At 38.7% G+C, this 27,618-nt stretch overlaps 1 protein-coding gene and 1 pseudogene across 1 annotated transcript; both read right to left on the reverse strand.

The window, feature by feature from the left end:
- LOC139542145 (zinc finger protein 665-like) overlaps positions 1 to 27,618 on the reverse strand; it is a 294,018-nt pseudogene that overhangs the window by 44,003 nt on the left and 222,397 nt on the right.
- On the reverse strand, positions 1,665 to 11,469 carry LOC139548499 (zinc finger protein ZFP2-like). The gene is made up of 2 exons (XM_071358195.1): positions 10,803 to 11,469; positions 1,665 to 3,976 (listed from the first exon to the last, which is right to left on the reverse strand). The coding sequence occupies exons 1-2, from the start codon at positions 11,224 to 11,226 to the stop codon at positions 2,919 to 2,921; spliced, it is 1,482 nt and encodes a 493-aa protein (XP_071214296.1). The 5' UTR covers positions 11,227 to 11,469; the 3' UTR covers positions 1,665 to 2,918.

Consider the following 27,618-nt stretch of genomic DNA (forward strand, 5'->3'; position numbering starts at 1 on the left):
TACCTCCGAAATTTTCATAACGTCACTTCATCACAAAATATTTTTTTGGGGGGGGCAGCTATTGATGATACCCGGTGAGTATATGAGGGAAATGTGCTTGCTTAATTTGCGATTGAATGTAACATCGACGACTAAATGTGATGAAATATGACAATAACAAAACGACGTAACAAAAGCCCTTGCACGAAATCCCACCAACCGAAACCTACACACTACAAACATGCTCTGCAGCTGCATTCACAATACGTCCTTAAGCAAAGACTTAGCAGTGAATGCTGGGTAACGTAAAAAACATACTGTAACGTTGTGATTTAAAAACTCTTGAATCCTGTGTGAAAATGTACCATTTGTTTTAATGTTGGGAAGTAGAACAACTCTGAAAAGCAGCTTATTTGTGACATTCAAACTGTATGTGTAGATATAGAACTGACCTAGACAGGACATATATCATATCCCATATCACCTCTGATTCAGATGCTAGAACAGTAAGACAGAAAAGGTTAATTAAAAAATACAATATTCTCCCTACCAGCCTTCTGTGTGAATATTCTAGTGGTGGTTTCTGAGGGTCTGAAGATCAGTTTGAACCCTGTTTGACCCCAACCATGACCAGAACCATCATTAGAGTTAGCAGTGTGGTAAAGGTTAGAGTTTTTCAAGGTAAGGTCCGGGACAAGCAGTTACCAGTTAGCCATTAGGGTTAGCAGTTAGCCATTAGGGTTAGCAGTTACCAGTTAGCCATTAGGGTTAGCAGTTACCAGTTAGCCATTAGGGTTACCAGTTAGCCATTAGCGTTAGCAGTTACCAGTTAGCCATTAGGGTTAGCAGTGTGGTTAAGGTTATAGATTTTATGACTGTGGTACTAACTTGAACCTCTTGAGAAAGTAATCAGATCACGTTACCGAGTTTGGGGAATCCAACAGTTACTTTACTCATGACACTTTTAGACAGGTAACTAAAATATTACATTACATTTCAAAAGTAACCTACCCAACCCTGGATACAGTGTTCTGGTCTCTCCATGGGTGGAAGATGGACATTTAATATGAGCAACACTCTCTTTATATTACCGACTTGTTCACTGACTGATCCAGTCATCCTTCCATCCCTCCTCAGCCTTCCTCTCTGATGACCAGTGAGGGTAGAGCTCAGTCAGAGAGCTGTTGAGGGACTGCTTAGGAAGGACACTTCTACAGCCAGAGAGGTGAGAGGTCACACAATTCTCCTGTCTTATCTGGTGTCCTGTGTGAACTTAAGTATGCTTTCTCTAATTCTTCCATCTCTCTCTCTTTCGGAGGACCTGAGCCCTAGGACCATACGTCAGGACTACCTGGCCTGATGACTCCTGGCTGTCCCCAGTCCACCTGGTCGTGCTGCTAATCCAGTTTCAACTGTTCTTCCTGCGGCTATGGAACCCTGACCTGTTCACCGGACATGCTACCTTGTCCCGGAACCTGCTGTTTGATCCATTTGTTTGTTTCAGTTTTCAGTAGTTGAATCCTTTGACGTATTGTACAAAATGTACTGGATTGGTTGAAATGTGATAATAAACTTACATAACATGCACAATTTTGACATACTGTTTTTCATACCAAGATATGTGTTGCTTTTGCAATTATTTGTTCATTGGTTTTGCAAAACTCTGTTCATTGTTTTGCAATATGTTCAAATCAAATCCAGCTTTATTTATATAGAACATTTCAGACATGGATTCAACACAATGCGCTTCACAGGAAAATTATAAAGCAATGAAAATAAAAACAGATATTTACTACACAACAAACTTCAAGACTAATGAGCATTCTAAGGAAAGGCCATTGATTAAAACAGTAAGAATAGGATGTAACGACTCCTGGCACAAACTATCAGCTTGATTTACTACATTGTTAGTAAACAATATAATTATACAAAAATAAATTTGAAGTTAGTTGCATAAATAATTATGATTACTAAATATTACATTACATTTATGAAATATCAAAACTGAATGTACACCCCTTTGGTAATATGTTTTCGCAATAATTAATAAAGACAATTAGCAATTGAATGTTGTAAAGAAATACTGTGTGTGTAAATATTGGAAGTGATGTATGATTGTTAATAAAATTGTTCATAAACCAATTTTCTATACGGCAAGGACGTTAAAATTAGGTTGATCCAGTGGAGTCGTTGAAACGACTTGAAAAATACGTCTTTTCAACGTTCAACCAAAACCGAACGTAGATTGGACGTCGGCGTCATCTTTTCAATGAAATGTTCAATGACAGGTGGGATAGCCCAATGTCAAAACAGTTTTAACGTTTTATCGACACAAACATATGACTCATATTTTTTAAACAAGCTCCTTATAAACTGCACAAACACCAAAAACACTTGTTTTGACAAGTAGCAATAAATCACTGATATCGATAAGGGGGGAAATCAGGTTGTACGTGCTGTTGAAACTAACGCAACTAAGAATGGAAATGGGAGATATATTTTACCTCACTGGTTAGAGGACAATCTGCAGAAGACAGTCAGCTACATTTTGGAGTGATGCATTTAAATGTAGAGGTCGCTGAACAAAGGAACACAACACTTATTTGTCATCACTCATATCGATATCACCTTGAAATCAATTGCGCGAGAGGGGGGAGATGAGGTTGCACATCCCGTTAAAACTAACAGCTCAAACACCACACATAATCTGGGAATAATATGTACATCACTGGTTAGAGGACAACTTGTAGAAAACAGCTAGCTACATTTTGAACACTTTTTTTGTCAATCACATCAATTTTCCCCCTGAGGCTAATATCCATATCATGTTGAAATCAACAGAACATAAACGTACGTTTAGAGTTCTACATTGTGACATCATTAGAATACTCCTTCTACAATGTTAAAACATTCTACATTGTGACATCATTTCATTGATATCATGAAACAACTCCTTCATGTATTTTCTGATGTTTAATCAGAGATCTTTTACCAGAGTATCTCTTCCCACAATGATCACAGCTATAAGGTTTCTCTCCTGTGTGTGTTCTCTGGTGTATAGTCAGATGGCTAGACGTAACAAAACTCTTCCCACATTGATCACAGCTGTAAGGTTTCTCTCCTGTGTGTATTCTCTGGTGTGATTGTAATGTATATAATTTTGAAAAGGTCTTCCCACAGTCAGAGCAGCTATAAGGTTTCTCTCCAGTGTGAATTCTCTGGTGTGATTGCAATGTAGATGATTTTGAAAAGGTCTTCCCACAGTCAGAGCAGCAATAAGGTTTCTCTCCAGTGTGAATTCTCTGGTGTGTTTTCAGGCTGCTTGTATCATTAAAACTCTTCCCACATTGATCACAGTTATACGGTTTTTCTCCCGTGTGAATTCTCTGGTGTGTTTTCAGGCTGCTTGTGTTATTACAACTCTTCCCACATTGATAACAGCTATAAGGTTTCTCTCCAGTGTGAATTCTCTGGTGCACTTTCAGTGAATCTGATCTTGAGTAACTCTTTCCACAGTCAAAGCAGTGATGAGGTTTCTCTCCTGTGTGCATTCTCTGGTGTATAGTCAGATGACTAGACGAAGAAAAACTCTTCCCACATTGATCACAGCTATAGGGTTTCTCTGCGGTGTGTATTCTCTGGTGTGCTTTCAGATTACTTGTACGAGTAAAACTCTTCCCACATTGATCACAGCTATAAGGTTTCTCTCCTGTATGGATTCTCAAATGTTTTTTAAGGTCTGCTGAAGAGGTGAATCTCTTCCCACAGTCAGAACAGCAGTGAGAATTCCCTCCTGTGTGAATTCTCAGGTGAAGTTGTAGTGAATCTGATCTTGAGTAACTCTTCCCACAGTCAGAGCAGCGGTGAGATTTCTTCCCTGTGAGACTCTGCCGGTGTTTTTTGAGACGTTCTGATCTGGAGAGACTCTTCCCTGCCTCAGCAGCTTCATGATGTTGTTGAGGCTCCCCAGAGGATCCACGATAGTCACGTCTCTCTCCTGTGTGAACAACAAAGTCAGACAGATGATTAAAGGCTCACAACAGCAGACATCCACTGTTTATTTTAGCTGAAAGGTGATGCCCATGATGCTGTACAACAATGTACGTCTGTAATGAATGTTTAAAAGCTTTTATGAACTTATTTGACAATTATCTTAAAATGACAGTCAGTGATCAACAACAGTCATATTTCGTCTTTTTTTTCACTTTTGTAGTAAAATTGATGATTCTAGGCTAGAATATAGGCACCTTTCTGTGTTTGCTAAAAATGCGGCACGAGGGCGATGTGCACGCAATTTGCTTGCAGAAACTCCTCCCTGCTAATGAGGAAACCACTAGTTATGGATGTAATATATCTGGTAATGAGGAAACCACTAGTTATGGATGTAGTATATCTGGTAATGAGGAAACCACTAGTTATGGATGTAGTATATCTGGTAATGAGGAAACCACTAGTTATGGATGTAGTATATCTGGTAATGAGGAAACCACTAGTTATGGATGTAGTATATCTGCTAATGAGGAAACCACTAGTTATGGATGTAGTACATCTGGTAATGAGGAAACCACTAGTTATGGATGTAGTATATCTGGTAATGAGGAAACCACTAGTTATGGATGTAGTATATCTGGTAATGAGGAAACCACTAGTTATGGATGTAGTATATCTGCTAATGAGGAAACCACTAGTTATGGATGTAGTACATCTGGTAATGAGGAAACCACTAGTTATGGATGTAGTATATCTGGTAATGAGGAAACCACTAGTTATGGATGTAGTATATCTGCTAATGAGGAAACCACTAGTTATGGATGTAGTACATCTGGTAATGAGGAAACCACTAGTTATGGATGTAGTATATCTGGTAATGAGGAAACCACTAGTTATGGATGTAGTATATCTGGTAATGAGGAAACCACTAGTTATGGATGTAGTATATCTGCTAATGAGGAAACCACTAGTTATGGATGTAGTACATCTGGTAATGAGGAAACCACTAGTTATGGATGTAGTATATCTGGTAATGAGGAAACCACTAGTTATGGATGTAGTATATCTGGTAATGAGGAAACCACTAGTTATGGATGTAGTATATCTGGTAATGAGGAAACCACTAGTTATGGATGTAGTATATCTGGTAATGAGGAAACCACTAGTTAAGGATGTAGTATATCTGGTAATGAGGAAACCACTAGAACTAAAACTGCTAGGTATGTAATATATCTGCCAATGAGGAAACTGCTTGGTATGTAATATATCTGCCAATGAGGAAACTGCTAGGTATGTAATATATCTGCTAATGAGGAAACCACTAGGTATGTAATATATCTGCTAATGAGGAAACTGCTAGGTATGTAATATATCTGCTAATGAGGAAACTGCTAGGTATGTAATATATCTGCTAATGAGGAAACTGCTAGGTATGTAATATATCTGCTAATGAGGACACTGCTAGGTATGTAATATATCTGCTAATGAGGAAACTGCGAGGTATGTAATATATCTGCTAATGAGGAAACTGCTAGGTATGTAATATATCTGCTAATGAGGAAACTGCTAGGTATGTAATATATCTGCTAATGAGGAAACTGCTAGGTATGTAATATATCTGCTAATGAGGAAACTGCTAGGTATGTAATATATCTGCTAATGAGGACACTGCTAGGTATGTAATATATCTGCTAATGAGTAAACTGCTAGGTATGTAATATATCTGCTAATGAGGAACCACTAGGTATGTAATATATCTGCTAATGAGTAAACTGCTAGGTATGTAATATATCTGCTAATGAGGAACCACTAGGTATGTAATATATCTGCTAATGAGGAAACTGCTAGGTATGTAATATATCTGCTAATGAGGAAACTGCTAGTTATGTAATATATCTGCTAATGAGGAAACTGCTAGGTATGTAATATATCTGCTAATGAGGAAACTGCTAGGTATGTAATATATCTGCTAATGAGGAAACTGCTAGGTATGTAATATATCTGCTAATGAGGAACTGCTAGGTATGTAATATATCTGCTAATGAGGAAACACTAGGTATGTAATATATCTGCTAATGAGGAAACTGCTAGGTATGTAATATATCTGCTAATGAGGAAACTGCTAGGTATGTAATATATCTGCTAATGAGGAAACTGCTAGGTATGTAATATATCTGCTAATGAGGAACCACTAGGTATGTAATATATCTGCTAATGAGGAAACTGCTAGTTATGTAATATATCTGGTAATGAGGAAACCGCTAGGTATGTAATATATCTGCGTGGAGCTTAGATTTTATACTGAACAGAAAATATAAATGCAACATGCAACAATTTCAAATATTTTTTTCCTGAGTTAAAGTTCGTATACGGAAATCATTAGGCCCTAATCTAATCCCTATGGATTTCACATGACTGGGAATACAGATATGCATGTTCATAGATACCAACAACAAAAAAAGGTTAAGGGTGTGGATCAGAAAACCAGTCAGTATCTGGGTTGACCACCATTTGCCTCATGCAGCGTGACACATCTCCTTCACATAGAGCTGATCAGGCTGTTGATTGTGGCCTGTGGAGTGTTGTCCCACTCCTCTTCAATGGCTGTGCGAATTTCCTGGATATTGGTGCTAACTGGAACACGATGTCGTACACAATCCAGAGCATCCCAAACATGCTCAATGGGTGACATGTCTGGTGAGTATGCAGGCCATTGAAGAACTGGGACATTTTCAGCTTCCAGGAATAGTGGTGATGGCGGTGGATTAATGGCACGACTAAGGGCCTCAGGATCTCATCTCGGTATCTCTGTGCATTCAAACTGCCATCAACAAAATGCAATTGTGTTCATTTTCCGTAGCTTATGCCTGCCCATACTATAACCCCACAGCCACCACAGGGCACTCTGTTCACAACGTTGACATCAGCAAACCGCTTACTCACACGATGCCATAAACGTGGTCTGCAGTGAGGCTGGTTGGACGTACTGCCAAATTCTTTAAAAAACATTGAAGGTGGCTTATGGTAGAAAAATTAACATTTAAATATCTGGCAACACCACTGGTGGACATTCCTGTAGTCAGCATGCCAATTGCAGGCTCCCTCAAAACTTGAGACATCTGCGGCATTGTGTTGTGTGACAAAACGGCACATTTTAGAGTGGCCATTTATTGTCCCCCAGCACGAGGTGCGCCTGTGTAATGATCATGTTGTTTAATCAGCTTTTTGATAACCCACACCTGGATGGATTATCTTGGCAAAGGAGAAATGCTCCTAACAGGGATGTAAACTAGGTCAGTTAAGAACAACTTTGGAAAAGGGCAACTTGGGTTAACCTTGTTCAGGGGCAGAACAACAGATTTCTACCTTGTTCGCTCAGGGATTCGATCTAGCAACCTTTCGGTTACTGGCCCAATGCTCTAACCACTAAGCTACCTGCCGCTTATGCATTTAACACTACTTTCGGATTATAATTGTAAGGCTCGTTTAAATGTCCTGCTTAATCTAATGTTTTGCGTCATCGTCGCAAATCAACTGCTTTATAAATAAAAACAATTCAACCAGTAAAATTATCTTTGGCTAGCTTTGCTACCAGCCTGTCAATGAGTGTTAGCATTCTAGCTAACAAATGCTGCATCCAAAATAGGTAGTTTGCAACTATCACAACCAAATATTATCTTAGCGACTGTTCAAGCAATAATCAAAACAACAATTGTAAGCCTATGAGAACCCCAAAAAGTGTTTTTGTTTAGAAGTAATAACCTGGTAAATCTAGACTGTTGAATGGTCCCAGATGGTGAACAGTTTATTTAGAAGTAATAACCTGATAAATCTAGACTGTTGAATGGTCCCAGATGGTGAACAGTTTATTTAGAAGTAATAACCTGGTAAATCTAGACTGTTGAATGGTCCCAGATGGTGAACAGTTTATTTAGAAGTAATAACCTGGTAAATCTAGACTGTTGAATGGTCCCAGATGGTGAACAGCAGTTATTTTCCCTCACGGTGACGACCGTTGTACTTGTTTATGACGTGACTCTGAGTCATCGGGTTGCCATGGACTGCATGGGGTGTTTTGGTTTCACTCTGGGTTGAGGAGACAAACAGAGAGGAGACAAAGTCTCTCCTATTTCAGTGGCTGATAATACAGGGGGCGATCCAGGATTGGTCTATTTTGGTTTTAAACTAATGCTATATGAGTCTTTATATTAATAAAGAGGACAATGTGGGACATTGGGATCACATTTCTAAATGATTAAAAACACATTTCATGCAGCTATCCGCATCTGCCAGTAAGTTATGAACTTACAGGGACAAGGGACCACTTCTTCCCACCCCTCACAGCCTGGTTCCTCTCTAGGTTTCTTCCTAGGTTTTGGACTTTCTAGGGAGTTTTTTCCTAGCCACCGTGCTTCTACACCTGCATTGCTTGCTGTTTGGGATTTTAGGCTGGGTTTTCTGTACAGCACTTTGAGATATCAGCTGATGTAAGAAGGCTACTATATAAATACATTTGATTTGATATATACACTGAGTGTACAAAACATTATGAACACCTTTCCATGACAGACTGACGAGGTTAAAGGTTATGATCCTTATTGATGTCACTTGTTAAATCCAGTAAAATCAGTGTAGATGAGGGGGAGGAGACAGGTTAACCCCTTACAGTCGATGTGTTCACACCCACTGAAACGTAATTAGTATAATACTAAAATCACCATCAGAATCTGTCTGTTTAAGCTACAGATATCTGTGTCTGTATAGAGGCTGCATCTCAATCCACTGCACCTGCCAGTATCAGCCTTCCTCACCGAAAGGTGGCAGAGCTACAGATATCTGTATAGAGGCTGCATCTCAATCCACTGCATCTGCCGATATCAGCCTTCCTCGCCGAAAGGTGGCAGAGCTACAGATATCTGTGTCTGTATAGAGGCTGCATCTCAATCCACTGCCGATATCAGCCTTCCTCACCGAAAGGTGGCAGAGCCACAGATATCTGTACCTGTATAGAGGCTGCATCTCAATCCGCTGCCGATATCAGCCTTCCTCGCCGAAAGGTGGCAGAGCCACAGATATCTGTACCTGTATAGAGGCTGCATCTCAATCCGCTGCCGATATCAGCCTTCCTCACCGAAAGGTGGCAGAGCCACAGATATCTGTACCTGTATAGAGGCTGCATCTCAATCCGCTGCCGATATCAGCCTTCCTCACCGAAAGGTGGCAGAGACAGGTTAACCCCCTAGAGCTGAAATCGAATTAGCATAATACAAAACCCACCATTTACAAGTAGGCCGTCATTGTAAATAAGAAAAGTTCTCAACTGACTTTTAAATAAATATATATAAAAATCTGTCTGTTTAAACTGCGGTGAAAAGATGGTAAAGATACATCGGGGTTTGTCAGACCATGAGACATCCTGAAAATCAGTCTTCTCACGAAAACATCTGAACAGTTTGGGCTCCACACTAATATGATCCCTCTGTGGAAAGGTAAGTCTCTCACCAACACGACCATGTGTACACACACACACAGGTTAACGGTTAAAGGTCTCTCACCAACACGACCATGTGTACACACACAGGTTAACGGTTAAAGGTCTCTCACCAACACGACCATGTGTACACACACACAGGTTAACGGTTAAAGGTCTCTCACCAACACGACCATGTGTACACACACACACAGGTTAACGGTTAAAGGTCTCTCACCAACACGACCATGTGTACACACACAGGTTAACGGTTAAAGGTCTCTCACCAACACGACCATGTGTACACACACACAGGTTAACGGTTAAAGGTCTCTCACCAACACGACCATGTGTACACACACACAGGTTAATGGTTAAAGGTCTCTCACCAACACAACCATGTGTACACACACACACAGGTTAACGGTTAAAGGTCTCTCACCAACACGACCATGTGTACACACACACACACACAGGTTAACGGTTAAAGGTCTCTCACCAACACGACCATGTGTACACACACACAGGTTAATGGTTAAAGGTCTCTCACCAACACGACCATGTGTACACACACACACAGGTTAATGGTTAAAGGTCTCTCACCAACACGACCATGTGTACACACACACACAGGTTAACGGTTAAAGGTCTCTCACCAACACGACCATGTGTACACACACACACACACAGGTTAACGGTTAAAGGTCTCTCACCAACACGTACATGTCGACGCCCAAACCAAGTCCCAGGGCTGACATTTTGTTGCTGATTAAATCCTAGGTTGCCCCACATCAATCAATCTGCAGTTGAAACAATAACAAAGCTGTCATTCTGCCACTGTTTTGGTAATAAGATGATGATGGGCCCAGAGACTTGGTTTGGTAAACAGCTGAGGGATGGGGGCTGGAGAAATGTAACCACTCTCAAATTCATAGAAAAAGCTATTGTATCAACCGTAACCCAACACCTAGCGACCTCGTCAAGAAGTTCAGACATCTTGGTGTAACAGTTATAAGGTGTTGGCTTGACAGTCGCTTAAATTCATAGACAGACCTATGGATGCAAGGACTGACCATCCATGATAATCAACATTATCGTTTTAACCATGTTGAGGCGATACAGTGTTGGTTTACATTGTTTCTAAACATTGTTGTTAAAAAAAAGCTTATTCTGGGTTCTGATGGGGTACAACAGTTGAACTAAGCTCATGAAGCATGTGTTATATTCTTCAAGAATCAATGGCTATAAATAAATCATTTAAAAGTCAAAATATGGATGTGTTAATTGCAGATTTCCCCTTTAACACCAAACATCAGTTCAACAACTGCAGAGTTTGTGCTTCTATTTTTAAGACAGTACTTACTAGTGTTAACCAGGGCCCGGTTTCCCAAAAGCATCTTATGGCTAAGTTCATCGTTAGAACCATTGGATGCCTTAAGATGCCTTTGGGAAACCGGGCCCAGATATCCAGTTTCCTCCTCTTCTTCCTCCTCCTTTTTCGATGTGACAGTCATCTCCTCCTCCTCCTCCTCTTTCACTCCAAAAACTGCATCCCCCTCTTTCTCTTCCTCCTCTTCTTTCACTGTAACATCCTCCTCCTCTTTCACTCTGAAAGCGTCTTCCTCTTCTTTCACTGAAACATCTTTCTCTTCTTCTTTAACTGTAACAGCCTCAACTTTTTTTTGTATTGTAACAGCCTCTTCTTCCTCCTCTTCTTTGACGAGTGCTTCTTTCTCCGTCCAGCAGACCTCTTCTGTAGCAGGAGGAGAGTAGCTTAGTGAACTCATGGTCGGAGATGTTAGCTAGCTAGGCTAATGCTAACTTAATCAGCCAGCTAGCTGACTAATAATAACGTAAATGTGACAGTAAATGGTAAAACTAACTAACGTTAGACGACAGAAATGTGTTTAAAACACAGTGGCTGATATACACGAAAGCGTCTAAAGAGCTTTATTGGCTCGGCTATTTTGTCTAGCAAGCTACGGAGGTGTCTGACGAACTGTTGCTGCTGTTGAAAGAAGCGTTCCGTCCACTACATTATACGTCACACTAGCGGCATTGCCTTAAAGTCGCAGACCGCCATCTGCTGACTGGAGTGGGTAACGCAGGTGAGTAAAATGTATATTTTATTTTCAGACAACAAGTTATTAAAGGGAAAGGGGGATACCGAGTCAGTTGTACAACTGAATGCATTCAACTGAAATATGTTTTCCGCATTTAACCCAACCCCTCTGAATCAGTCGGGTGGCTGCCATAAAGGGTAGGACGCATGAGTTTTTACTCACCAATGTAACAACACAATGTGGTTAAAGATGTAGTAAATTCATTGTAGTCACGATCTGATTACCTACAAGTACAAACTGTTATATTTGCGTTATTACATATTTATTCACTTATTTCCGGATATCATCCCACAATGCAGTATTTCTCAACTTCACCTGGTTAAATAAAGGTGAAATAAATAAAAAAGTATACTAAAATATGGATCTAGTCTGTGCTACCGAGTTCATATGCTCGAAGAGACGCTGCATCTTGGCTGGGAGGGCCAAGATGGCTGCGCACCATAATAAAAAATAATAAAAGTAGTTTCCAGTCATTCCTCTCATTGGTTTTATTTGCTCAGGATATGAAGAACTTTCCTGTGACTGGAATGATAAGCGGATAATTTATTTCTGCTTGTTCATGCGAAGTCTTGACAGAAAGAGAGAGGAAGAAGCTAGCCGTTCTATTGCTAAGCAACAAGAGAGGAACGTGATTAAAGACAACTGCCTTTGCTACGCTTATATGATAATCTCACGCTTTCTCTTATATGGATAATCTCACGCTTTCTCTTATATGGATAATCTCACGCTTTCTCTTATATGGATAATCTCACGCTTTCTCTTATATGGATAATCTCACGCTTTCTCTTATATGGATAATCTCACGCTTTCTCTTATATGGATAATCTCACGCTTTCGACGGCTGTTGTATATTATGAGTTCCCCTCTTTACCGGTTACTCCGTGCAAACTTCCAGTTTCCAAAAAAACAACAACATGCACTTCGTGGCTACCCTCTCCTTACTCATCAACGCCATTGTGAAAATGGTAGGCGCAAACACCATGGTAATGGAAGGCTGGAAAAAGACTGGAGTTTGCATGGAGGTAAAATCAAGGATGTGAAAATGAGAGTGCCTAAAGTTGAAAATAGTGTGGAAAAGGTGGAACCATAGACACCTCACTGATCTGGAACGATACACAAGAAGATGGATCCTAAGACTCAATGGTGGAGAATGAGGATGTGTGGCTCGAGGCTATCCGCATCTGCCAAGAAGTTATGCCTGCAGAGTAAAACAAAGTTGCTGATACCATTGACGTTGTGCATTGCCTCGGCAAGAAGAAACAAAGCAAAACGATTCAAGACCAAGGGGTATCATCCTCCTCTTCACTGCCTGATTCTACAGGGATGCTGTCTGGAAAACTGCTAGGAAGAACGCGTTCCTTCAGAGCCATGGTCTGTGTTTCGCTGAGCATCTCAGCCCGGAGGACATAGAGTGGAGGAACAATTTGTGGCCAAACGAACAAGAAAGCACGACATCAGGGAAAGGCTGCCTACTTTGTTGGAGGACAAGGCTTCTGTTCTGAAATCAATATTCCTCCCTAGAACCTCACCAGCAGGAGCAGATTGATGCTCTCAGCCATGGTATTCAAAACATTTTGTACTGACTACCTAAAACCATCCTTGGGTGACTATTTTTTGGACTACTCGGGTACCTCAATCATTTAGTAGCTTTTTGGAGCGCCTCTTCAACCTTAGGCACACTCGAAGTGGGCAGTCATGTGCCTTTTACTGAGGAGTGGTTTCCGTCTGGCCACTGTACCATAAAGACTTGATTAGTGGAGTGCTGCAGAGATGGTTGTCCTTCTGGAAGGTTCTCCCATCTCCATTAACAAACTCTGGAGCTCTGTCAGAGTGACCATTGGGTTCTTGGTCACCTCCCTGACCAAGGCCCTTTCCCCCCGATTGCTCAGTTTGGACGGGCGGCCAGATCTAGGAAGAGTCTTGGTGGTTCCAAACTTCTTCCATTTAAGAATGATGGAGGCCACGTTCTTCGGGGCCTTCAATGCTGCAGAAAGGTTTTATTATAGCTAATAAATAACCACATCATTGCTGGGGCACCTCTTGGGGAAGTGGTGCTCACAGCGCTCTGGTAGATATGACGTAAAGTAGCTGGGCCACCTCGGCACGTAGTGAGAGTCCAGGGGACGTGGCGAAGGCTCTGGCCGGGGGGGGGGGGGGGGGGGGGCATAGAGCAGAGACGATTATGGGAGTGGCTGGGCTGACTCGGGGAGTAACGGCAACATGATGTAATGCGATGATGACGGCTCTAGTCGGGAGGTCTTAGAGCAGTGGAGGTCAGGAGAATAGCGGCGGTAACAGTGCTCCCACGGCGGTGACTCAGGCCGGGTATGACCTCCTGACCTCTTTCCTCTCATAGAGCCTCGTAGTCCCTCTGTAGCTTCCAACTGGAGAGGGTGTGGTCGCTCCATGACCTCTGAGGAGGCCTGGAGCAGGGCGTGTAGTAGTCTCTTAGATGAGATGGGGGTTGTAAGGCCTTGCAGCTCATCTTCCTCAGGTGCATGGCTTCGTGGGGAGATGTGGGCTGAAGTGGTTGGTGACCAGTGGCTCGTGGTGAGATGAACGAACTCCTCTTCAGGGTACCTAAACATCTCAACTATAACAGGTCAGAATCCGGCGATATGAAGGACCATGAAAAAACAAACTGTTAGAGCTGGTCTGAGTGTTTGGCTTCTGAGCCCTCACCCGCAATTCACATGCTGTTTCCTTACTAAAGTGTTGTCCATAGGAATACCACACACCAATATAAAACCGTGGTGAGATGAACTAAGGGTGTTGTCTGGTTAGAACAACATGTTGAGGCCCATTACTGTCATTTGGTCTCCAACACACACACATGCGGACACAGCTGCTTCCATTGAAGGGTTTTATATTGGTGTGCGGTATTCCTATGGACGCACAACACTTTAGTAAGGAAACAGCATGTGAATGGTCCATCAGCATCAAACACTTATTTTCTCTCGACGGCAAAACACACTCTAACGTAAGGTGTTTAGGGGCAGAGCCCCGGAGTGTGTCCAAGAGCCCTGATTGGTTGGAATGAATCAGTAACCCTGATGGAATTTCCTCCCTCTGAGGCTTCAGTTTAATCCTTCACCTCAGTAACCCTGATGGAGTTTCCTTCCACTAAGGCTTCAGTTTAATCCTTCACCTCAGTAACCCTGATGGAGTTTCCTTCCACTAAGGCTTCAGTTTAATCCTTCACCTCAGTAACCTTGATGGAGTTTCCTTCCACTAAGGCTTCAGTTTAATCCTTCACCTCAGTAACCCTGATGGAGTTTCCTTCCACTAAGGCTTCAGTTTAATCCTTCACCTCAGTAACCTTGATGGAGTTTCCTTCCACTAAGGCTTCAGTTTAATCCTTCACCTCAGTAACCTTGACTGTATTGCAATTCACCCAAAAGGTGCCACAATCAATCAATCAATCAATCAATTTTATTTTATATAGCCCTTCTTACATCAGCTGATATCTCAAAGTGCTGTACAGAAACCCAGCCTAAAACCCCAAACAGCTAGTAATGCAGGTGTAGAAGCACGGTGGCTAGGAAAAACTCCCCTAGAAAGGCCAAAACCTAGGAAGAAACCTAGAGAGGAACCAGGCTATGAGGGGTGGCCAGTCCTCTTCTGGCTGTGCCGGGTGGAGATTATAACAGAACTATGCCAAGAGCTCTCTTGTGACATAAACAGACAGTCATGCAGCGAACCTCAGAAATACAGAGTTCACTCTTCCCACTGGGCACAAAGTGGTTGAAACAGTCTTATTCAGATGTGATTTCATTAAAACTACGTGAAATCAAATGTTTTTTTCCCCCACCTTTACACACCAGACTGTATCAATCAAACTCCTTTTCAACCTATGTTCTTTGCTTATTTAGTCTGAGTCTGGGGCCGACTCTAGGGGTGGCATGGATTCCCCAGATAGAATTTGTATTTGTGCCCCTCCTCCTCCCCCAGTTTTGTTTCCCATAAACATAACAAATGGAATGTGAATTACCCTGTCCGGTTCTGCCAATGTAGCGCAGACCGGGACAGAGATGTTATATGCCAGGTGAGAACTCATGATCTAAGGAGCGTTGAGGTAAGTAGATGTAATAATGTAATATTTAGTACTTAAAATCCCCAAAATGCATTCTGATTGGGCACCTAGCCATGCAATGTCATAAGGTACCGCCTTCATTATCTTGTTTAGGAAGCTCATTGGATCCCAGGGAGGGTTTTTTTTTCTCACAGAAAGGGGAAAAGGTTGATCACTTTTTCAGACAGCTACAGCTAACAATAGACTAGCTAGTAGCTACTAGCGTCGATATGTTTTGGAAGCTGTACGCTGAATAATTATAGCTAGTTGGCTAAGCTTTGGTCAGCATGGATAACCAAAAAAATGGCTGGTCACTGCCAAGAGCAAAAACTGAGGAACACCATGTCGAGAGCGATACCAAGCTCCCCGACCAGCCTACAGGCCCGACCACCGGGGCTGGAGGACCCTATAGCAGCCATTGTAATACCTGCCCATCCCCCACGCCACCTGCTGACCAACAAGATGGAGAGGAGCCAGGGCTTAGCGCCAGCAGCAAGAGGGTGACATCACAACAAGCGCCTGCACCTCCGTTACCCCAGCCACTAGCACCTGACGACCTGTTGGAGCTAACCAGAACGGAACCAGTGGAAGCAGAGTTCATTGTGACTCGTACATTCTTGCACAATGGAAAAATTGCCAACGTCAGTCAGCAACAACGAATGGAGCCCCACTCAGTGTTCTTCAGAGATACGGCGGTGCCTTTGTCAGCAGCATTGCTGTCTGTGCTGTTGGCACTGAAACATGATGAACCCTTTTTGAGGCCTCTACAGCAATGTGTGAAAACTCCTTCTCCACCCTGAAGTACGTATTCAGTGAACACAGACTCTGAACACAGAGCATGTCACATCAACGAAAATCCCAGCTTGGCCAGCTGGCATTTGAGAAGGACCTGTAATGTAGTAAATTATAGCCAGGAAGGAGAATGGAATGGTTATAATCTCCACCCGGCACAGCCAGAAGAGGACCGGCCACCCCTCAGAGCCTGGTTCCTCTCTAGGTTTCTTCCTAGGAACCAGCCTTTCTAGGGGAGTTTTTCCTAGCCACCGTGCTTCTACACCTGCCTTGCTTGCTGTTTGGGGTTTTAGGCTGAGTTTCTGTACAGCACTTTGTGATATCAGCTGATGTAAGAAGGGCTTTATAAATACATTTGATTGAAATTTGGATTGATTGAAATGGAAACAGACATTTCTCATGTGTGATATTATTAAGGCACTTTTCAATCTAATTAAATAATAAAAAACAGAACCACCAATAAGTAAATATGCTTTTCATTTATCTAAATGTTGATAATACGATCTGTGTGCTCTATTGATGTCTGATCTGAATTTTTATTGGTTATACCTAAGAATTCCTATCGGGGCGCTCGGAGATTCCCAGCTCACTCATTAGTGACTTTGCTTTATCTTGGCCAGGTCACAGTTGTAAATGAGAACTTGTTCTCAACTAGCTTACCAGGTTAAATAAAGGTGAAATATATACAGTATATACTTAAAGTGACTTGAAGCCGTAGCTATATCTCCAAGTTATTTATTTCCATATATCCTCATTTTAGGTATGAATGCGGTTTCAAATGTATTTCTTCATGTCAGAATGTCACAGATGTTACTGTGTGTTATTTAGTCAGTAGCAAACATATTTAAAACAATGTAAAATGTGTTATTTGTATGTTTAAGACCACTTGGTAATGAGCCATTAGCCATTTTGCTAGCTAGCTAGCTAAAAGGCTGCTCACCGACTTCGTTATCAGAGCGTGTCCGACAGAGACCGCATGCTCAGCTCCTGTGTGTGTGGGTGAATGGGAGCAATGGAAAACTGAATGTTGTTGTAATCTAAAAATGAATACAAGGTTATACATGTTGTCTTTGTTATTAGGATGGTTATACATGTTGTCTTTGTTATTAGGATGGTTATACATGTTGTCTTTGTTATTAGGATGGGTATACATGTTGTCTTTGTTATTAGGATGGGTATACATGTTGTCTTTGTTATTAGGATGGTTATACATGTTGTCTTTGTTATTAGGATGGGTATACATGTTGTCTTTGTTATTAGGATGGGTATACATGTTGTCTTTGTTATTAGGATGGTTATACATGTTGTCTTTGTTATTAGGATGGTTATACATGTTGTCTTTGTTATTAGGATGGTTATACATGTTGTCTTTGTTATTAGGATGGTTATACATGTTGTCTTTGTTATTAGGATGGTTATACATGTTGTCTTTGTTATTAGGATGGTTATACATGTTGTCTTTGTTATTAGGATGGTTATACATGTTGTCTTTGTTATTAGGATGGTTATACATGTTGTCTTTGTTATTAGGATGGTTATACATGTTGTCTTTGTTATTAGGATGGTTATACATGTTGTCTTTGTTATTAGGATGGTTATACATGTTGTCTTTGTTATTAGGATGCGTTTGCATGAATACATATGTAATAAATACAGTAACAGTATATAAAGGGATAATTCATGATGATAATACAGTAACAGTCTATACAAGGATAATTCATGGTGATAATACAGTGACAGTATATACAGGGATAATTACAGGGATAATTAGCAACATGACGAGGAGGTGTGTGGGCGTTACGCATGCAAATAGCATGCATATGAGAACCAATCAAAAAGTAGCTCAAAGTCAATAAGAATTGTGTGTGATGTGGGGCTGAAGCTACTGTCCTGGAACTAGATGGAAAATACATGTAATTTCCAGACAAAGTTTTTTTAAATTTTATTTATCTAAATAGCTAACAATATTCTATTGAGACGTACAAAGAGAAGCAAGTGTTGATTGATTAGTGAAGATTTTTAATGAGTGAGAATACAATAAAAAAATAAAAAATGTAACATCTACCACAGATCTGCATTTAAGGCAATTTCTTATTCAGTCATTCAAACAAACAGATAGCATCAAAATAAGCAACTAGCTCTATACTGCTCCTACATGTAACAATACGTAGATGTATATAATGAACGTTCACTAGTGGCGTTCCACATTTTATTTTTATTCAGAAAAAAATGTTTGCATTAATCAAATGTGTTTTACAATCAGCACCTGTGTTCTCTCTAACATGGTGGAATAATACTGATGGGAACATTGATGAGGTACACCGCATGGTCAACAGTATGTGGACACCACTTCAAATTAGTGGATTTTGCTATTTCAGCTACACCCTTTCCTCACAGGTGTATAAAATACGAGTAGACATTATTTGGGTATGGCTTAAACAGAATATGAACTTTGAAAAGTTAGATTTCCACTAGGCAATTACTTTAAAATAACATTAACCGGTTCCCAAGCTTTCAAAATAACGGTTCTGTTCTTGAACAGTAGAGATCATTTTCGTTATCAGTTCTGTTTCTGTTCCTCAAATGTTTTGCTCTTTTCCAGTTTTAGGTTCTGTTCCCTGAACCGTTTCCAACTCCTGTTCCTCACTGGGTGCATTGGAAAGAGTGTGTGTATTCTCTCATGCCTTTTCAGGTTCCCTAACCGTGTAAAATCCTTTCCACACAGAGAGCAATGGTAAGATGTCTCCCCTGTATGTGTCTTTTCATGCTCCTTCAGGTTCCCTAACTGTGTAAAGCTCTTTCCACACTGGGAGCATTGGAAAGGCTTTTCTCCTGTGTGTGTTTTTTCATGCATATTCAGGTTCCCTAATAGGGTAAAACCTTTTCCACACTGGGAGCATTGGAAAGGTTTCTCTCCTGTGTGTATTCTTTTATGTTCCTTCAGATGCCCTAACCGTGTAAAACCTTTTCCACACTGGGAACATTGAAAAGGTTTCTCTCCCGTGTGTATTCTTTTATGTACTTTTAGGCTCCCTAACTTGGTAAAATCCTTTCCACACAGAGAGCAATGGTAAGAGTTCTCCCCTGTGTGTGTCCTTTCATGCTCCTTCAGGTTCCCTAACTTGGTAAAACCTTTTCCACACTGAGAGCATTGTAAGGGGTTCTCTCCTGTGTGTGTTCCCTCATGCTTTTTTAGGTTCCCTAACCGTGTAAAACCCTTTCCACACTGGGAGCATTGGAAAGGCTTCTCTCCTGTGTGTATTCTCTCGTGCCTTTTCAGGGTCCCTAACTGGGTAAAACTCTTTCCACACTGGGAGCATTGGAAAGGCTTCTCCCCTGTGTGTATTTTCTCATGCTTTTTCAGCTTACATAACCACTTAAAACTCTTATTACACTGGGAGCAGTGGTGTGGTCTCGCTGGTTTGGGCGTCTCTGGGTCTCGTTCCCCTGAAGGACCCTTTCCACTGTCAGAGTGAGAGTCCGGTCTCTCGCCTGCCAAAGACAAACATAATATTTGGTTAAAAACAGAGAGACTTAAATTAAATCTCCACATGATAAAAAAACAGTCATCCTATGAGGTAACTGCAAAATACACGGGCAAAGAAAATATTGATCGGGGAACTAGTTGCTGAGGAAAGTGGCTGTTGTAAAAAACTACTGTTTTTAACAGTAAAACAACAACAGTATGTGCAGGAGGGGATAAAAGATGGGCTTGTTGAGTAACCCCCCCCCCCCCCCCCCTCCTCTAATGGTGATAAATCACACAGATTCAGCAGTGTGGACAAACAACCCAAAACTAGACGCAGAACAGATAAAGGAATAGAACATCACAACAGAATCAAGCTACTGAGGGTGTTGAACATTAACTAATAACCGGTGGTCAGAGTTTATAGAACATTAACTAATAACCGGTGGTCAGAGTTTATAGAACATTAACTAATAACCAGTGGTCAGAGTTTATAGAACATTAACTAATAACCAGTGGTCAGAGTTTATAGAACATTAACTAATAGAACTAATAACCGGTGGTCAGAGTTTATAGAACATTAACTAATAACCAGTGGTCAGAGTTTATAGAACATTAACTAATAACCAGTGGTCAGAGTTTATAGAACATTAACTAATAACCAGTGGTCAGAGTTTATAGAACATTAACTAATAGCCAGTGGTCAGAGTTTATAGAACATTAACTAATAACCGGTGGTCAGAGTTTATAGAACATTAACTAATAACCAGTGGTCAGAGTTTATAGAACATTAACTAATAACCAGTGGTCAGAGTTTATAGAACATTAACTAATAACCAGTGGTCAGAGTTTATAGAACATTAACTAATAACCGGTGGTCAGAGTTTATAGAACATTAACTAATAGAACTAATAACCAGTGGTCAGAGTTTATAGAACATTAACTAATAACCAGTGGTCAGAGTTTATAGAACATTAACTAATAGAACTAATAACCAGTGGTCAGAGTTTATAGAACATTAACTAATAACCAGTGGTCAGAGTTTATAGAACATTAACTAATAACCAGTGGTCAGAGTTTATAGAACATTAACTAATAGAACTAATAACCAGTGGTCAGAGTTTGTAGAACATTAACTAATAACCAGTGGTCAGAGTTTATAGAACATTAACTAATAGAACTAATAACCGGTGGTCAGAGTTTATAGAACATTAACTAATAACCAGTGGTCAGAGTTTATAGAACATTAACTAATAACCAGTGGTCAGAGTTTATAGAACACTAACTAATAGAACTAATAACCGGTGGTCAGAGTTTATAGAACATTAACTAATAACCAGTGGTCAGAGTTTATAGAACATTAACTAATAGAACTAATAACCAGTGGTCAGAGTTTATAGAACATTAACTAATAACCAGTGGTCAGAGTTTATAGAACATTAACTAATAACCAGTGGTCAGAGTTTATAGAACATTAACTAATAGAACTAATAACCAGTGGTCAGAGTTTGTAGAACATTAACTAATAACCAGTGGTCAGAGTTTATAGAGCATTAACTAATAACCAGTGGTCAGAGTTTATAGAACATTAACTAATAGAACTAATAACCGGTGGTCAGAGTTTATAGAACATTAACTAATAACCAGTGGTCAGAGTTTATAGAACATTAACTAATAACCAGTGGTCAGAGTTTATAGAACACTAACTAATAGAACTAATAACCGGTGGTCAGAGTTTATAGAACATTAACTAATAACCAGTGGTCAGAGTTTATAGAACATTAACTAATAGAACTAATAACCAGTGGTCAGAGTTTATAGAACATTAACTAATAACCAGTGGTCAGAGTTTATAGAACATTAACTAATAGAACTAATAACCGGTGGTCAGAGTTTATAGAACACTAACTAATAACCAGTGGTCAGAGTTTAAAGAACATTAACTAATAACCGGTGGTCAGAGTTTATAGAACATTAACTAATAACCAGTGGTCAGAGTTTATAGAACATTAACTAATAACCAGTGGTCAGAGTTTATAGAACATTAACTAATAACCAGTGGTCAGAGTTTATAGAACATTAACTAATAACCGGTGGTCAGAGTTTATAGAACATTAACTAATAGAACTAATAACCAGTGGTCAGAGTTTATAGAACATTAACTAATAACCGGTGGTCAGAGTTTATAGAACATTAACTAATAACCAGTGGTCAGAGTTTATAGAACATTAACTAATAGAACTAATAACCAGTGGTCAGAGTTTATAGAACATTAACTAATAACCAGTGGTCAGAGTTTATAGAACATTAACTAATAGAACTAATAACCAGTGGTCAGAGTTTGTAGAACATTAACTAATAACCAGTGGTCAGAGTTTATAGAACATTAACTAATAACCAGTGGTCAGAGTTTATAGAACATTAACTAATAGAACTAATAACCGGTGGTCAGAGTTTATAGAACATTAACTAATAACCAGTGGTCAGAGTTTATAGAACATTAACTAATAACCAGTGGTCAGAGTTTATAGAACATTAACTAATAACCGGTGGTCAGAGTTTATAGAACACTAACTAATAGAACTAATAACCGGTGGTCAGAGTTTATAGAACATTAACTAATAACCAGTGGTCAGAGTTTATAGAACATTAACTAATAGAACTAATAACCAGTGGTCAGAGTTTATAGAACATTAACTAATAACCAGTGGTCAGAGTTTATAGAACATTAACTAATAACCAGTGGTCAGAGTTTATAGAACATTAACTAATAGAACTAATAACCAGTGGTCAGAGTTTGTAGAACATTAACTAATAACCAGTGGTCAGAGTTTATAGAACATTAACTAATAACCAGTGGTCAGAGTTTATAGAACATTAACTAATAGAACTAATAACCGGTGGTCAGAGTTTATAGAACATTAACTAATAACCAGTGGTCAGAGTTTATAGAACATTAACTAATAACCAGTGGTCAGAGTTTATAGAACACTAACTAATAGAACTAATAACCGGTGGTCAGAGTTTATAGAACATTAACTAATAACCAGTGGTCAGAGTTTATAGAACATTAACTAATAGAACTAATAACCAGTGGTCAGAGTTTATAGAACATTAACTAATAACCAGTGGTCAGAGTTTATAGAACATTAACTAATAGAACTAATAACCGGTGGTCAGAGTTTATAGAACATTAACTAATAACCAGTGGTCAGAGTTTATAGAACATTAACTAATAACCAGTGGTCAGAGTTTATAGAACATTAACTAATAACCAGTGGTCAGAGTTTATAGAACATTAACTAATAACCGGTGGTCAGAGTTTATAGAACATTAACTAATAGAACTAATAACCAGTGGTCAGAGTTTGTAGAACATTAACTAATAACCAGTGGTCAGAGTTTATAGAACATTAACTAATAACCAGTGGTCAGAGTTTATAGAACATTAACTAATAACCAGTGGTCAGAGTTTATAGAACATTAACTAATAACCAGTGGTCAGAGTTTATAGAACATTAACTAATAGAACTAATAACCAGTGGTCAGAGTTTGTAGAACATTAACTAATAACCAGTGGTCAGAGTTTATAGAACATTAACTAATAACCAGTGGTCAGAGTTTATAGAACATTAACTAATAGAACTAATAACCGGTGGTCAGAGTTTATAGAACATTAACTAATAACCAGTGGTCAGAGTTTATAGAACATTAACTAATAACCAGTGGTCAGAGTTTATAGAACATTAACTAATAACCGGTGGTCAGAGTTTATAGAACACTAACTAATAGAACTAATAACCGGTGGTCAGAGTTTATAGAACATTAACTAATAACCAGTGGTCAGAGTTTATAGAACATTAACTAATAGAACTAATAACCAGTGGTCAGAGTTTATAGAACATTAACTAATAACCAGTGGTCAGAGTTTATAGAACATTAACTAATAACCAGTGGTCAGAGTTTATAGAACATTAACTAATAGAACTAATAACCAGTGGTCAGAGTTTGTAGAACATTAACTAATAACCAGTGGTCAGAGTTTATAGAACATTAACTAATAACCAGTGGTCAGAGTTTATAGAACATTAACTAATAGAACTAATAACCGGTGGTCAGAGTTTATAGAACATTAACTAATAACCAGTGGTCAGAGTTTATAGAACATTAACTAATAACCAGTGGTCAGAGTTTATAGAACACTAACTAATAGAACTAATAACCGGTGGTCAGAGTTTATAGAACATTAACTAATAACCAGTGGTCAGAGTTTATAGAACATTAACTAATAGAACTAATAACCAGTGGTCAGAGTTTATAGAACATTAACTAATAACCAGTGGTCAGAGTTTATAGAACATTAACTAATAGAACTAATAACCGGTGGTCAGAGTTTATAGAACATTAACTAATAACCAGTGGTCAGAGTTTATAGAACATTAACTAATAACCAGTGGTCAGAGTTTATAGAACATTAACTAATAACCAGTGGTCAGAGTTTATAGAACATTAACTAATAACCGGTGGTCAGAGTTTATAGAACATTAACTAATAGAACTAATAACCAGTGGTCAGAGTTTATAGAACATTAACTAATAACCAGTGGTCAGAGTTTATAGAACATTAACTAATAACCAGTGGTCAGAGTTTATAGAACATTAACTAATAACCGGTGGTCAGAGTTTATAGAACATTAACTAATAGAACTAATAACCAGTGGTCAGAGTTTATAGAACATTAACTAATAACCAGTGGTCAGAGTTTATAGAACATTAACTAATAACCAGTGGTCAGAGTTTATAGAACATTAACTAATAGAACTAATAACCAGTGGTCAGAGTTTATAGAACATTAACTAATAACCAGTGGTCAGAGTTTATAGAACATTAACTAATAACCAGTGGTCAGAGTTTATAGAACATTAACTAATAGAACTAATAACCAGTGGTCAGAGTTTGTAGAACATTAACTAATAACCAGTGGTCAGAGTTTATAGAACATTAACTAATAACCAGTGGTCAGAGTTTATAGAACATTAACTAATAGAACTAATAACCGGTGGTCAGAGTTTATAGAACATTAACTAATAACCAGTGGTCAGAGTTTATAGAACATTAACTAATAACCAGTGGTCAGAGTTTATAGAACATTAACTAATAACCGGTGGTCAGAGTTTATAGAACACTAACTAATAGAACTAATAACCGGTGGTCAGAGTTTATAGAACATTAACTAATAACCAGTGGTCAGAGTTTATAGAACATTAACTAATAGAACTAATAACCAGTGGTCAGAGTTTATAGAACATTAACTAATAACCAGTGGTCAGAGTTTATAGAACATTAACTAATAACCAGTGGTCAGAGTTTATAGAACATTAACTAATAGAACTAATAACCAGTGGTCAGAGTTTGTAGAACATTAACTAATAACCAGTGGTCAGAGTTTATAGAACATTAACTAATAACCAGTGGTCAGAGTTTATAGAACATTAACTAATAGAACTAATAACCGGTGGTCAGAGTTTATAGAACATTAACTAATAACCAGTGGTCAGAGTTTATAGAACATTAACTAATAACCAGTGGTCAGAGTTTATAGAACACTAACTAATAGAACTAATAACCGGTGGTCAGAGTTTATAGAACATTAACTAATAACCAGTGGTCAGAGTTTATAGAACATTAACTAATAGAACTAATAACCAGTGGTCAGAGTTTATAGAACATTAACTAATAACCAGTGGTCAGAGTTTATAGAACATTAACTAATAGAACTAATAACCGGTGGTCAGAGTTTATAGAACATTAACTAATAACCAGTGGTCAGAGTTTATAGAACATTAACTAATAACCAGTGGTCAGAGTTTATAGAACATTAACTAATAACCAGTGGTCAGAGTTTATAGAACATTAACTAATAACCGGTGGTCAGAGTTTATAGAACATTAACTAATAGAACTAATAACCAGTGGTCAGAGTTTATAGAACATTAACTAATAACCAGTGGTCAGAGTTTATAGAACATTAACTAATAACCAGTGGTCAGAGTTTATAGAACATTAACTAATAGAACTAATAACCAGTGGTCAGAGTTTATAGAACATTAACTAATAACCAGTGGTCAGAGTTTATAGAACATTAACTAATAACCAGTGGTCAGAGTTTATAGAACATTAACTAATAGAACTAATAACCAGTGGTCAGAGTTTGTAGAACATTAACTAATAACCAGTGGTCAGAGTTTATAGAACATTAACTAATAACCAGTGGTCAGAGTTTATAGAACATTAACTAATAGAACTAATAACCGGTGGTCAGAGTTTATAGAACATTAACTAATAACCAGTGGTCAGAGTTTATAGAACATTAACTAATAACCAGTGGTCAGAGTTTATAGAACATTAACTAATAACCGGTGGTCAGAGTTTATAGAACACTAACTAATAGAACTAATAACCGGTGGTCAGAGTTTATAGAACATTAACTAATAGAACTAATAACCGGTGAACTAATAACCGGTGGTCAGAGTTTATAGAACATTAACTAATAACCAGTGGTCAGAGTTTATAGAACATTAACGAATAACCAGTGGTCAGAGTTTATAGAACATTAACTAATAACCAGTGGTCAGAGTTTATAGAACATTAACTAATAACCGGTGGTCAGAATTTATAGAACATTAACTAATAGAACTAATAACCAGTGGTCAGAGTTTATAGAACATTAACTAATAACCAGTGGTCAGAGTTTATAGAACATTAACTAATAACCAGTGGTCAGAGTTTATAGAACATTAACTAATAGAACTAATAACCAGTGGTCAGAGTTTATAGAACATTAACTAATAACCAGTGGTCAGAGTTTATAGAACATTAACTAATAACCAGTGGTCAGAGTTTATAGAACATTAACTAATAGAACTAATAACCAGTGGTCAGAGTTTGTAGAACATTAACTAATAACCAGTGGTCAGAGTTTATAGAACATTAACTAATAACCAGTGGTCAGAGTTTATAGAACATTAACTAATAGAACTAATAACCGGTGGTCAGAGTTTATAGAACATTAACTAATAACCAGTGGTCAGAGTTTATAGAACATTAACTAATAACCAGTGGTCAGAGTTTATAGAACATTAACTAATAACCGGTGGTCAGAGTTTATAGAACACTAACTAATAGAACTAATAACCGGTGGTCAGAGTTTATAGAACATTAACTAATAGAACTAATAACCGGTGGTCAGAGTTTATAGAACATTAACTAATAACCAGTGGTCAGAGTTTATAGAACATTAACGAATAACCAGTGGTCAGAGTTTATAGAACATTAACTAATAACCAGTGGTCAGAGTTTATAGAACATTAACTAATAACCGGTGGTCAGAGTTTATAGAACATTAACTAATAGAACTAATAACCAGTGGTCAGAGTTTATAGAACATTAACTAATAACCAGTGGTCAGAGTTTATAGAACATTAACTAATAACCAGTGGTCAGAGTTTATAGAACATTAACTAATAGAACTAATAACCAGTGGTCAGAGTTTATAGAACATTAACTAATAACCAGTGGTCAGAGTTTATAGAACATTAACTAATAACCAGTGGTCAGAGTTTATAGAACATTAACTAATAGAACTAATAACCAGTGGTCAGAGTTTGTAGAACATTAACTAATAACCAGTGGTCAGAGTTTATAGAACATTAACTAATAACCAGTGGTC

The sequence above is a fragment of the Salvelinus alpinus genome, chromosome 2 (genome assembly GCF_045679555.1).
Source record: "Salvelinus alpinus chromosome 2, SLU_Salpinus.1, whole genome shotgun sequence".
NCBI lineage: Eukaryota > Metazoa > Chordata > Actinopteri > Salmoniformes > Salmonidae > Salvelinus > Salvelinus alpinus.